Here is a 13,958-nt window from a genome sequence, read left to right as displayed (position 1 = left end):
GAGAGAGTTTTTCTTCCACAAGAAATTCAGCAAAAGAAATGGAAATAAAGCAAATTTTTGGGGGGCAACTTAAAGGAGAGAAGAAATGTATTTTTACAGGAAAGACTCAAAGTTGCTCATATGAAAAGACATGGAAGGTTAATGAAGACATATACAAACCTAAACTAGCAAAGTGGATAGAAATAGCTTCCTTCCAAGTAACAATCTAAAAATTTTAACAAATCTATTAACATAAAGCACATCCAAACAGACTTCTCTGGATTAAATTTAATACAATTGTACATTCATGCTGTGGCGGTAACAACTTTCACATTATCTATATGACTTCTCAGTTGATTCTCATGACACAAACACAAAGGCACAATCCAAAAGGATACACTAACATTTACAATAGTTTTAAACAAATGTAGAGAAAGAACAAATTGGAAGTCATAAATATTTGAATATGGATCGGCTGGAATATGTTTTCATTCAAGAAAATATTTCTACTTTCAACACTCTCATCCTGTTGCAATGGCAGTTCCAGGTGTCCAGTGAGTTATTCTTAACATCCATTGAACACATAACAATTATAATTAAGCAGTCATATGACTAGATAGCTAAAGAACCCAGATTTTTAAATATCTCAGATTTTTAAGATAAATCCTTCTACAAAAGTCTTTTTTCCATTTTACCTAATCCTGTGAAATAAGTGCTTTTCCTTCCCCCTCGGTAGTGCATTCAGTAACTTAGCTACTTAACATTAGATACACATGAATTTAACCAAGGATTATTAAACATTGAAAGAAGCCATCCGACCAATCATGATACTTTAAGATTAGGTAATAAAATGCTAGAATCAGGTTGCTGGTTTCCTTACTGGGAATTTTTGGTCTTAAAAGCCGGTAAAGAAATTGAACCAACATAAACTAACTTGTCCTTAAAAAAAATTGAGATACTATTCTGTACTTTATACAATTAAGGGATGTCATTTCTAAGCATTTGGTGAGCAAGAATTCTGATAAGTTTGAATATTTGGAATGTATTATAGAGTCATTAAAATATAAGTCTGGGAAGAAACCAAGAGATTAACATTTTAATTCTGTATTTTATAAATTTAGGTCCTCTGGGTTATTAAGATATTAAGCTTCGGTATCTTTTTTTTATCAATTTGAAAGCGGCAATGCCTGCTTAATTATTTCATGACCTGCAAAAGCTAATTATTAATAAGCAATAAAAAAGTGACCGCTCACCTTTTATTGTAATCATACAGCTGTCAGTGTTAGTTGACACTCATTAGATCTTGGTTTCTCAAAATGTATTTATCTAGGTCAAGAAAAACAGGCAGAAGGAAACCTCACCCAAATTATGTAGCAGTGTTAAGCAAATTCAGTTTTTGAGCCAAAACTAAATCATTTGTGTCTTCAAACTTTCCCTTGTAACTTTTCTTATAGCAATATAATTTTGCATTTTGGCCAAAGAGAGCTGCTTTCTTTTGGCAGACAAAATCAAGCTTCTGGAGAAACACTGACTTAGATGTATAGAATCTGCCTCCTTTTCAATAGAGCAGTAACAAATCGAGTGTTATATATTTATTTCACCTAAGTTGATCTCTTTCAAAAGACTGATATGATGAAAAGATTTTAAATTTGTAGTCTATTTTTACGCAGTATACCTAATTATGTTCTAATTAAAACAATTTTGCCAAAGAACTTGTTTTTGGCCAAGAGTCAAGTCCAAAATGTCTTATCTAAAAGCCACAGTGCTTAAGTGTAATGTTTTTAAAAACCAACTGTACATTACTACATGTTTTTGGAAATGTGGAAACAAATACATTTTGACTTTCAAGAAAAAAAACACTTGGTGGCACATTAAAAGATGACTATGAGTTTATAAAACATAAGAGGCAGGATATAGTTATTCCAGAATTATGGAAAACATCAGTGTGCCTTTGCTTTATTTGAAGAAAAATGGAGTTCTGAGTGCCAAAATAGCTAATAACCGTTAGTGTCACCAAAATTAGTTCCAAACATTAGTACTCAGAAAATAAACTATTTCCAACAATAACAATTGTCATTACCTTTTAGAAGGACTATATCATAACTTTCATTCCTAAGGGTCTTGTATCTCCTTGTAAGGTTATCACAAATCACCTTTTACTTTTCAAATGAACTAATTCTAACCCAATCCAAATTAAAAACTGTTCACATTCATGAGCAAGGAATACTATTGCACATTACACTCTTTAGGAATGTGTGCTTCCTCCCCCCACCCCCCCGCCCCCGAAAAACTGACAGTGCATCTATGAATTAGATCTCACTACCTGAATTTATAACACTCAAAGTGCTTCTGCTCTTCCACTGAACAAGGACATTAATGTTCTTGTAGTCTCAAAATACTTCATGAACCCTGAAGTGATTCTCTATGGAAGGAGCTTCCTTTGCAAAATGAATTTGGCTAGTCACCTGCATACCAAAATCTCCAAGTATTTGAACAAATTTCTTGTGCTCCTTTCCAATCCAAGATCTCATTGGATCACATACTTGGTAAGGTGTTACATGGGTATGAACAATAATTCCTGTTTGTGCAAATTCTTTCAAGACTTCTGGATAAGTAACCCAAGTATTGCTTCCTCCGGAATGACCACCATCCAGCCAGTACATTGTTCTTATGCTTTTGATAAAAGCATCTATGTTCTTGTCTTTCTTGGCTTCTTTTAATTCAAAAAGCAATTGGTTCAAAACAACACAACCTTTACTGAATCCGATCAAAGTAAAAGAAGCACCATTTAGTGATGGTGGATAAAAACTCATGGCGGACTCATCAAACTTTTCACAGGTCCTCTCTTTTTCTCCCTGGCAACCATTAGTAGTGTGAGAAGAACTGGATCTACAATTAGATGCTTTGGAGTCCTGATTCAAATCTTTCACATTCTTCTTTGATAACAAACTGTTCTGACTTAAGTTAAAAGCATTAACTAATAACATATAAAGGTGCTTAAAAGCTCCAAAGTCAGTATTGTGTTCTGGAGCACCAAACATATTACTTTTCACAAAATTATCATAGCAGCTGAATTTGTGCAAATGCATTCGAGAACACTTTATCACCCAAATGTAACTATTGGGGAACCGGTGGGCTAAAATGTTGGCCACATTTTCTAGACTCCAGTTTTCCCACTGATAATTCTCAGGATGACGAGTCATAATTTCATGGTAATTCTGAAAGGTAAGAAAGATGAAACAAGCATTAAATACACATTTACATAAAATTATTTCCACAAAATAGTTTCCCATTTTTATTGTGGAGAAAATTGGGATGTTATATGACCGACCCATGGTTAACATGCTAGAAATGAAAACTACAAATATGTCATTACTTTCTGATAGAATTTTAAACAAATCGTTTAATCAGTTTAAACCCCAAAACCATCAAAAGACAGGGTTATGAGATACAGCTAAATAGCACAGTAGAAATTTAAAAATAAAACTTACCTTAAAAGGATTATAAATAATTTTAAATAAATGTTATTTAGTATACATACAATTTCCTACTCCTAACATATTAACTGAAAATAAAAACTGGTTTATTAAGCAGACTTTTTGACCAAGACAGAACTTTAAAAATATTTTCCCTTTAAAGCTGTTACCCTGAACCCCACCCCTCTTTGGACTACTGGAATGAACTGAATGCTAAATTTGATTTCATTTTTGTATTACATACAGTTGACCCTTCAACAACATGCATTCAATCTGTGAAGGTCCACTTATAAGCAAGTTTTTTCCTATACATACAGTATACTGTAAATGTATTTTCTCTTATGATTTTTTAAATAACATTTTCTTTTTTAAAAAAAAGATTTTATTTTTAAGTAATGTCTACACCCAATGTGGGGCTCAAACCACAACCCCAAGATCAAGAGTTGCATGTTCCACCTACTGAGTAGCCAAATGCCACCTTAATAACATTTTCTTAAGAAAAATGTCACTTTATTGTAAGAATACAGCATATAATACATATACAAAATATTCATTAATTGACTATTTACATTATCAGTAAGGCTTCTGATTCTAATCAGTAGGCTATTAGTAGTTAAATTTGGGGGGGGAATCAAAAGTTATGTAGATTTTCAACTATGTGGGGGTCAGTGCCCCTAACCCCTGCATTGTTCAAGGTTTCATCTGTACAAAGCTGCAATGGATGTTCATAGAAACATCTTTTTATATATCTGTGATTATCTCTTTAAAAATAAATTCCTGCATATGGAAAAACAGGGTAAAAAAATATCCATAATTTAAGATTAGTTATACAGACTACAATACTGTCTTCCAGAGAGATATGTATAATTTTTCTTCTATCTTTGTGCAATTTCTTAGGCAAAGGATAGCTTATTCTAATTTGGATTTGTTGAAAATTTGAATGAAGTTGAAACTTTGTTTATATATTTATTAACGACCTGGATTTCTACTTGTGTTTGTTCATAACTTTGGCCCTTTTTTATTTGGATCTTATTTATTTATAAGCATTCTATATATAGTAGTAACTTTTTGCTCAGGTTCTAGGATATGCACATAAATTTTGTTTTCCTTTTAATTTGTATTCATAGTAGCTTTTTTAAAAAAAGAGGAAATTCAGATTTATTCATTTATTTTATGAAATTTATTGGATACCTACTGATTGGGTATAGATGAGAATAGACTAAACCCCTGCCCACATGGAGCTCACATTCTAGTACAGAGATACACAATAAACTACTGTGTAAGTAAACAGAGCAACACTGTCCAACAGAAATATAACATGAGCCACACATTTCTAGTAGCTACATTTTAAAAAGTAAAAAGTTAACAGGTGAAACTATCTTTAATAATGTATTTGAGCCCAAGATGTGTAAAATATTATAATTTCAACATGTAACCATTATAAAAAACTGAGAGATTACTACATTTCTTTTTCTTACAAAGTCTATGAAATCCAGTGTGTATTTTACACTTATAGCACATCTCAATTTGGATGCTGAATTTTCATTGGAAATACTAGATCTGAATTTAGATTTCGTAAAATTTACAGTCAAAAAAGTAGACTCATTTATCCAAGTTGTTCAAATATACTTAAAAGTTTTCTAGGAACTGAACTGAGTATCAGTTTTTAGATTTCAATTTAAAGTTAAATATAATTAAAAATTTCATTCCTTGATTAGACTAACATTTCAAGTGGTCAATAGCCACAAGCGGCTAGTAGTCGGCACAAAACATTAGATGGTAGTTAAGTGCAATGGAGTAAAATTTTTAAAAAGCAGGGCAAAAAGAATACAAGGCTTTGGAGAGGGTGGAAGATTCTTATTTAAAACACAGGGTGGTCTCCAATAAGGCGGCTACTTGAGAAGGAACAGAGGGAACCAAGGGAGTGAATCATGACATTTCAGGCATAAGGAACTGCAACCACAAAAGGCCCTGAAGTGGAAGCATGTTTGGTAGAGCCAAGATACAGTAATGAGGCTAGCGTAGCTCCGTATCAGGAACAAATAGAAAAGTCAAAGTCAGAGAGATTGTTGGGGAGGAGGGGAGGTATGAGGGCTGTGGGTTTTGCTTGGTAGGGTTTGGAACAGAGGGCTGAAATAATTTATGTCTTGAAATGATTACTCTGGCTCCTATGTTGAAGGGTTGGGAGTTGAAGCAGGGAGACCAGTAGGGGGCTACTGAAGGATAATCCTGAGAAAAGAAGGTAGTTTGAATAAAAGTGGTAGTAGAAATGAAGGCAGTAAAAAGTGGTCAGACTCTGAACGTATTTCAAAAGTAGAGTCAATAGCATTTGCTGACTGACTGGATACAAGATGTGAGAAAAAGAGAAACAGAGTTGTGATTTGCCTTTTTTTTCTAACAGCCATAAACTATATATGTTGAACAATTTTAGAATTAAAAACATTTTTTTTAACGTTTATTCATTTTTGAGAGACAGAGCATGAGTGGGGGAGGGGCAGAGAGGGAGACAGAATCCAAAGCAGGCTCCAGGCTGAGCTGGCAGCACAGAACCCCATGAGGGGCTCGAATTCACGAGCCATGAGATCATGACCCGAGCCAAAGTTGGATGCTTAACTGACTGAGCCACCCAGGCACCCCTATGTGGAACAATTTTAAATGAACTTCTCTTTTGACCTAGTAACTCCACTTTTAGGAATTTATCTCAGTGGCATACTTGCATATATGCATGAATAATTAAGTATGTATAAGGTTATTTGTTTCAAAAGAATAGACATGTGTGAGTACTAACACGGGTTGTAAAATAAGGGCTAAAAATCCACTGTATGCTATGCTACCACTTGTGCTTTTTTTAAAAAGTTTGCATCAGCATAGAATGTCTCTGGAAGGACATATAAATCAGTAACAATGGTAGCCTTGGTGAAGAGAAATGGGAGATTGGAGAGACTGGGGTGAAAAGGAGATTTACTTACCAATGTATAACCTTAAAGAAACTGAATTTTTAACAATATGCATATATTTTCTATTAAAAAACTAAAACTAATAAAATACTCACTATAAAAACTGTCTATATGCAAAGGCATAAGGAAGATAGAAAAATCCTCCATAAAATTATCAATTAGAAGTAATCATTATTAAACCTTTGGAGTCTAGTATTCCAGTTTTCTTTAGTATACATACACATATACAAATACATATGTAAGAGAGCATTCTTGGGGCACCTAGGTGCTTAGTCAGTTAAGCGTCCAACTCTTGATTTCAGCTCAAGTCATGATGGCAGTTGTTGAGACTGAGCGGCGAGTCAGGCTCTACACTGACAGCCCGGAGCCTGCTTGGGATTCTCTCTCTCCCTCTCTCTCTCTGCCCCTCCCTCCCTCGCACGCTTGCACACATGCACACTCTCTCTCTCTCTCAAAATAAACATTAAAAAAAAAGAGCATTCTTTATTTCTCCCTCAACAAGCTTATGCATACAGTTTTCACTTAAAAATATATTACAGGCATGGTTCCATATCATAAATACAGATTTGCATCATAATTATTAGACTTTCCATAAAAAGATTAATATCAATTTACATTTCACTGGAAGTATATAAGAATTTACCCACATCCTTACCCACAGTGGCTATTAGCATCAATTTTTTAAAAATTTCTACTATGATAAAAAATCTTACTTTTATCTTTTATTATATATATATATGTATTTTTTTTTAATGTTTGTTTATTTTTGAGAGAGAGAGACAGAGCATGAGCAGGAGAGGGGCAGAGAGAGAGGGAGACAGAATCTGAAGTGGGCTCCAGGCTCTGCGCTGTCAGCACAGAGCCTGACATGGGCTTGAACTCACAAACTGTGAGATCATGACCTGAGCCAAAGTCAGATGCTTAACCAACTGAGCTACTCAAGCACCTCAAAATAGCTTACTTTTAACTTGCATGTTTTGATTCCTAATCAGGTTGAATTTTTTTCTATGTTTATTGGCAATTTTCTTTCTCTTCTTCTGTTCTCGGTTTCATGTCCTTTGATAATTTTCCCAGATGCTCAAGTCCTTCTTAACAGTTTGTAATCTCATTAATGTTGACTATTTTGTCATACATGTAAAAACTTTTAATTCTCAGAAGGCTATCACTTAATTTTTTATGGATTCTGCTACTGTACTCTGCATATTGATTTGTGACATATAATTAAAATAGGAGCTTAGATCTGAAAGGGCTTATCTAAATCCTTTATATAGCTAAGGAAATGGAGATCCTAGAAACTACAGTTATTATATTATATAGTTATTTAGTTAATGAGCCAAAATGAACTCAAGATTTTACAATTCTCACAATTTACCACATAGGAGGTGGTAAATCTAAAAACTTGGTATTTTCTTTGACTAGCCCCAGGTTACATGATCAGAGGGGGAAAATGCTTTTAATGCATAAAACTAAAACATAAAACATAAAAACAGGATGGTTACTGTTGTATCAAAACCTTTGCAGCTCTCAAAACAATGGATAAGTACTCCCATATTCTAAAAAGAGACATCCCAATAGGACTTGCTAAAGGTAGCCAAAGCTGGTTCTGCAACTCAGGCTATTAAAACAAGGCCAATCTACAGAAAAGGCTAAAGACTGCAGGAAGAGAGCATTTTCTTTTGAGAATTTTCATCCCAGTTGGGAAGGCAATGCATTTATTTACCTTTTAAGGGGGAATGCTTCTAGTGGGGCATGCTTCTCTTCATCACCAGTGAGACAAGTGGCAAAAGAATGTCTTGGAGCAATTAAGAGGTGGTTATTTCACAGGTAGATTGACCTGCAAAAACTTATAGGCCCACCCCATACTGCTATTGAAGTAAAAGTACAAAAGATTTTTAGGAAAGCTTGACATGCATGTGTCTCCAATAGTTTGGAGACATTCAAGATAAAGTTTTAAGCTAGGTGAACTATTCTTACACCAGAGCAAGGATAACTATATGGGATACGAGCTGTACTTCCATCAAAAATGGGGGAAGGGGACATCTTTATTGAGCATAAAGTGGACATCCCAAGTAAGCAAGCTAGAAGGACCATAATAGCCTAATAAGGCTGCCCAACAAGAAGCACAAGAAACCCCAGAGCACATGATCAAGTGCAAAATAATAGAATACACACACACACACACACACACACACACACACACACACATATATACATACATACACACACCTGTCCCTGGCTCCTTGCACAGAGCTCCTAAAACCCTTGGAATTTCCTGGGTGACAGGAACATCTTTGCTCTAATGAGATGACTCTTGGTAGACTCCTGGATAGGAAGTGGTCAACCAGAAAGACCCAAGACATGATTAGAAGTTTGAAACTTTCAGTCCCACTCTCCATTCTCAATAGAGAGACTGGAAAATGGAGTTAATGATTGATTATGACCATGCAATGAAGCCTCCATAAAAAAAAAAAAAAAAAAAAATTCCCAAATATGGGGTTCCTGGGTAGCTCAGTTGGTTAAGCATCCGACTCCGGCTCAGGTCAGGATCTTGTGGTCCATGAGTTCAAACCCCACATTGGGCTCTGTGCTGACAGCTCAGAGCCTGGAGCCTGCTTCAGATTCTGTTCTCCTCTCTCTGCCCCTCCCCTGCTCACGCTTTGTCTATCTGTCTCTCAGAAATAAACATTAAAAAAAAATTTTTTTTAAATCCCCAAATATGGGTTTGGGTAGCTTCTAGGCTGGTGAACACATGGAGGTCCTAGGGTAATGGTGCCCTGAGAGAGGGAATGGAAGCTCCATACCCCTTTCCACATACCTTATCCTATGCATCTCTTCCATCTAGATATTCATCTGTATCCTTTATCACATCCTTTCATAATAAGTGGGTAAATAGTAAGTAAGCTGTTTCCATAAATTCTGTGAGCTGCTCCTGCAGATTAACTGAACCCACGGAGGGGGTCACGGGAAGCCCAATTTATAGCCAGTTGGTCAGCAGTACAGGTGACAACCTGGGACTTGGATGGGCATCTGAAGTGGAGGGAGCAGTCTTGTGGGACTCAGTCCTTAACTTATGAAATGTGACAATAACTCCAGGTAGATACTGTCAGAATTGAACTGTAGGATATCCAGCTAGTGTCAGAGAGGATCACCTGGTATGGGGAAAAACCCCACATATCAGGTTTCAGAAGTACTGTGAGTGTGGTAGTAGTGTACATAGTAAAGGAGTGAGTCTTCTACTCACCAGGACATATATGTAGGGCATACTATGTATCCTAGCCTTTAGGAAAACAACATTTCTTTAACGGTTGGAAATGACCAAATGTTCACCAAGCGCTGAATGAGTAAACAAACTGTATATCTATACACAGAAAACGACTTGGTAATAAAAAGGAACATACTAATGATACAGGCAACAATAATAATGAATTTCAAAAGCATTATATATTAACTGAAAGAAGCCAGATACAAGACTACATACTATGCTTCTAAATTATTGAAAATCTAGAAAAGGCAAAACTATAGTGAAAGAAAGCAGATCACTAGTTGCCTGGGGCTGAGAAAAGAGACTGACAGAAGTAGGACACAAGGGTACTTTTTAGGGTGATGCAATGTTGTATAACATGATTGTGATGTTGGTTACATAATTGTAACATTTGTCAAAATTCATCAAATTGTAAGCTTATACTTAGAGAGACAGATAAGTATAATTTTACACCCTGAGGCTTCAAGAGAACTCAAGAAAATTGGAAAGTGTCTACTTAAAAAAAAATAGATTCCCCCTCCAAAATCAGAGCACCTAAAGAAATATGAATTACTATGTTCTCAGCTCATCTGTTAATTCATATGAGAAAATAAAAAGTATAGAATAAAAAAGGACAAAATGATTGCAAAAGGAACATCAACAAAGTAATGATAATTAAAATTTTAAATTACATGGACCATCAGATCCAAATGATACCAAATCTGTGTTAACATAAGGTAAGCTCTTAATGGTACCCTACAAAGTTCCGTTGGCCCTATTTTGTTCAGTACTTATCCAAATTAAGAATAAAGATACAGAAAGAATGCTTATTTAATCTATGTATGATACAAAGCAAAATAATGGTTCTATAAAAGGATCAATAAAAAAGCTGAGCTGTATTTAACAGCGTAAATTTCATATAGATAAACATTAGGCTCAGAAGAATCAAGTACAAAGATACAGATGAGGAAATCTAGCCCAAAAGCATTTCATATAATAACAGCCAAGATTTATCAAGCACTTCATCATGCATTGCTCAAAGCAACTTACATATATTCATTCATTTATTTCATTCAAAAAATTATCTACTGAATATTTACAACATGCCAGTCAGTAAGCATCATAAACATATTAGTGACGAAAACAGACATGAAGCTTACATTGTAGTGTTTGAAGACAGGTAAAAAACAAAATGACTAACTAATACAGTAAATGAAATGGATAAAAATAAAAGAGAAAAACTGACAGGAATCCTGTGCATATATATGATTACTAAACAGGTTGGTCAGAAAACACCTCATTGTGAAGGCAACTTTTGAGTAGCCTTGAGACAGGTGATGTAATGAATCCTACAGGTATCTGGAAGAATACTGTTGCAGGCAGTATGTGCAAAGCTTTTGGGGTGAAGTATGGCTACCATGAATGACATTTAGAATGCTGGTGTGGCTATGGCAGAGTAAAACAGAAAAAGGAGACAGGAAAGCAACAGAATGGGAAAACGTAAAGCTAGTGAAGAGCCATACAAACCATCAAGTTCTCTGGCTTTTACTCTGAGTGACATGGAAAACTATTGGAGAGTTTTGAGCAGTGGTATGGCATGATTTGACTTACATTTCAAATTGATAATTCTGATCACTTCCAGATACATTTAGGAGGAGAAGCAACTTTGTTGATTGAGTGAGATATGAAGTGTGAAAGAGAGGTTACTAAAAAATAACTTCAAGGTTTCTAACTTGAGCAACTAAAAAAAGAAATTCCATTAACTGAGATGAGGAAGACTGCAAGAAGAACAGATTTAAAAGCAAAGATTCATGTTTGCTTTGAGATATGTTTGAGATATCTATTAAATATCCAAAAGGCAATATTGTGCAGGTGACTGGTAAGTCCAAAGTTCCAGGAATCTAGGCTACATACAAAAGTGTTGAAGGTCATCAGAGTACAGATAGTATGTAAAACCACAAGACTGAAAGATTACTAAAGGAATAAAGGTAGAGTAGAAAAGTTCACAAACTGAGCCCAAGGGTAGCCCAATAATAAAAAAGGTCATCAGAAAGATGAGAAGAAACTGTTAGTCATTAGGTATTCATATAGTTAGTCCTCACTGATACCTTCTAAATTATTACTCCTATTTTATAGTTGAGGTAGCTGCAATTGGCCAGAGATTTCATAGCTAAAAAGTGCAGAATCAGGGTTCAAACCTAGGCAATCTGGCCTCAAAGTCTTTTGATGCATTATCCTATTCTTCTCTAAAGGACCTGAGTTTTTAAAGCACTTCATATTCTGCATAAATCAACACTATATCACTGTCCAAAAAGCTAATGGAATCTCGGGCTACATTAGGAAGTGAATAATGTCAAAACGAAAGGAGGTATTACTCTAAGTGTATTTAGCACTTTTTAGACCTCATCTGAAGATACTGTATTCTGGCTGGTACACTTTATAAACATTTAATAGGTACTCAAGAAAGGTTAGTTACTATCCTTTACTATCTACTATCCATTACTATCATCACCATCATCATCATCATTATGATGCACACAGTAGCTGGTCCTCAAATCTCTGGAAGTCGCTGCTGTCAGCATTGCCATGCTATTTTCCCAAACTGAGCAACAGAGCATCAATTGAGTAAATTAAGTATCTTGTCTTAAATCTAAATACTAGTTTTTTCAGAGTTTTTATTAGAAGTCAATTAGACTAGTCAATTGTTTTAAGAACGAGAGAAAAAACTACATATATCTTAACCATTACTCGACACAAGGCACAAAGTTTGTAACTATATCATTTAAAGCATCAATTTCAAAAACAATAAAGTAATATTGTTTCATGGTATAAGAAACCTATCTAGCCATGCTGCCTAGACAAGCCATGCTATCTACATCAGCACTACCGAACAGAACTTTCTATGATGATGGAAACGTTCAGTGGAAATGCTTTGTATTTGTGCTGTCCATTAGGAAACACACAAACCTTAGGTGCTACTGAGCACTTGAAATGTAGCTAGTGTGACTGAGAACCTGGATTTTTTATTTAATTTAAACAGCCACATATACCTAATGGCTAGCGTATTAGACGACGCGGTTCTGAGTTAAGATCCAGATTAAGACCCGGCATTCCAGGACAAAATAGCCACAGATATTTGCCTGAAGCTATAAAAATAATAATTAAGATAAAATCACATACAAAAACAAAAGTAAAGAATTTAGGTGATCATCAAAATATTGACATGCTTAATTACTGTCCCTTTTCTTCCACCCACCCTCCCTTTCTAGGGTAACTGAAAGTGTCATACCCTTGTATTTTTTTTTTTTTTTTTTACTTGCTTGCTTTTTAATTACTGTCAGCGTTTTCGGAACCCTAAAGTGCTAAGTTAATTTACAAGTCATTCCTGTCTCCTGTCTAACACACACACACACACACACACACACACACACACACACACATCCGAGAAACGAAGTTATCGAATGTATATATACATTATGTGTCTCATTCCTTCTGTCTCAAATTCCAACCCATCGAAGCCTACACTAAACAGCTGGCTCTTTCGAGGTCGTAACCCTCCAAGGACACCTTCCCTCTGGGGCTCCAGAAGCACAGGGTCAGGGGTGTGGCAGGGGCGGTTTTGGATTTCGTGGAGCAACGGAAGAGCCACGCCGTGAGCGCATGTGTGGGTGTGTTCAGGACAGGCAAGGAACCGCGCACTAATACGAGGGGGAAATGGGGCATTCGCATATGCACACGAGGAAGGAACAGGTGTCCAGGCAGGCCCCAGGTTACCTGCACATCCCCCGGGAAATAGAGAACGTGATGCTGGGGCGCTGGCTGCGGCTCCTCCTTCGCCCGGTCCCCAGGGAGGGCCCGCCGTTCCGGTCCCTCCCCGGCTGTCTCCGCCGCCAGCAGGAGCAACTCGTTGCTGCGCTGCGGGTCAGCTCCCGGCACCGTGGACAGCTGCAGGCACTGCGGCCGGCGCCCCTCCGCCGACGGGGAGAACGGCGCACCGCTGCCGCCGCCCAGGTTCATGGTTTCGGCCTGCGAGCGGGACGCGGCGATTCCGAGGCTGAGCTGCGGCAGGAGGAGCAGCAGCGGTGGCGACCGCAGGAGCCTGAACTCCCACATGGGTCGCTGCCGCGAGAGCAGTTCAGGGGTGGGGGGAGGTCCTGAGGGAGGGACATCGGCAGGCCGCCCAACGGTCGGCGGGAGCGGCCCGGGCGGGACTCGGCGCGGGGGCGACGACGGCGTCAGAGGCCGACGTCCGCGCGCAGCGTGCGTAAAGGAAGGAGGGGTGTGCACGAAATCCGACTCGGCTCC

The 13,958-nt window shown here is 37.0% G+C and overlaps 1 protein-coding gene across 1 annotated transcript; it reads right to left on the bottom strand.

Annotated features, from left to right (window-relative positions):
- Positions 1 to 252: 252 nt before the first annotated feature.
- Positions 253 to 13,888, bottom strand: CC1H2orf69 (chromosome C1 C2orf69 homolog). The gene is made up of 2 exons (XM_043577416.1): positions 13,428 to 13,888; positions 253 to 3,197 (listed from the first exon to the last, which is right to left on the bottom strand). Exons 1-2 carry the CDS (start codon positions 13,764 to 13,766, stop codon positions 2,370 to 2,372), a joined length of 1,167 nt encoding a protein of 388 aa, XP_043433351.1. The 5' UTR covers positions 13,767 to 13,888; the 3' UTR covers positions 253 to 2,369.
- Positions 13,889 to 13,958: the final 70 nt, after the last annotated feature.

Source organism: Prionailurus bengalensis, chromosome C1 (genome assembly GCF_016509475.1).
Source record: "Prionailurus bengalensis isolate Pbe53 chromosome C1, Fcat_Pben_1.1_paternal_pri, whole genome shotgun sequence".
Classification (NCBI taxonomy): Eukaryota; Metazoa; Chordata; class Mammalia; order Carnivora; family Felidae; genus Prionailurus; species Prionailurus bengalensis.
The sequence above is the reverse complement of the archived record's forward strand: the minus strand, read 5'-3'. Positions and strand labels throughout refer to the sequence as shown.

Excerpts from the sequence above, each read along its gene's own strand:
- CC1H2orf69 (XM_043577416.1), bottom strand. The coding sequence starts at position 13,766 with ATGTGGGAGTTCAGGCTCCTGCGGTCGCCACCGCTGCTGCTCCTCCTG. Across the intron at positions 3,198-13,427 it reads ATTTCCCGGGGGATGTGCAG|AATTACCATGAAATTATGAC; the intron begins GTAACCTGGGGC and ends CTTACCTTTCAG.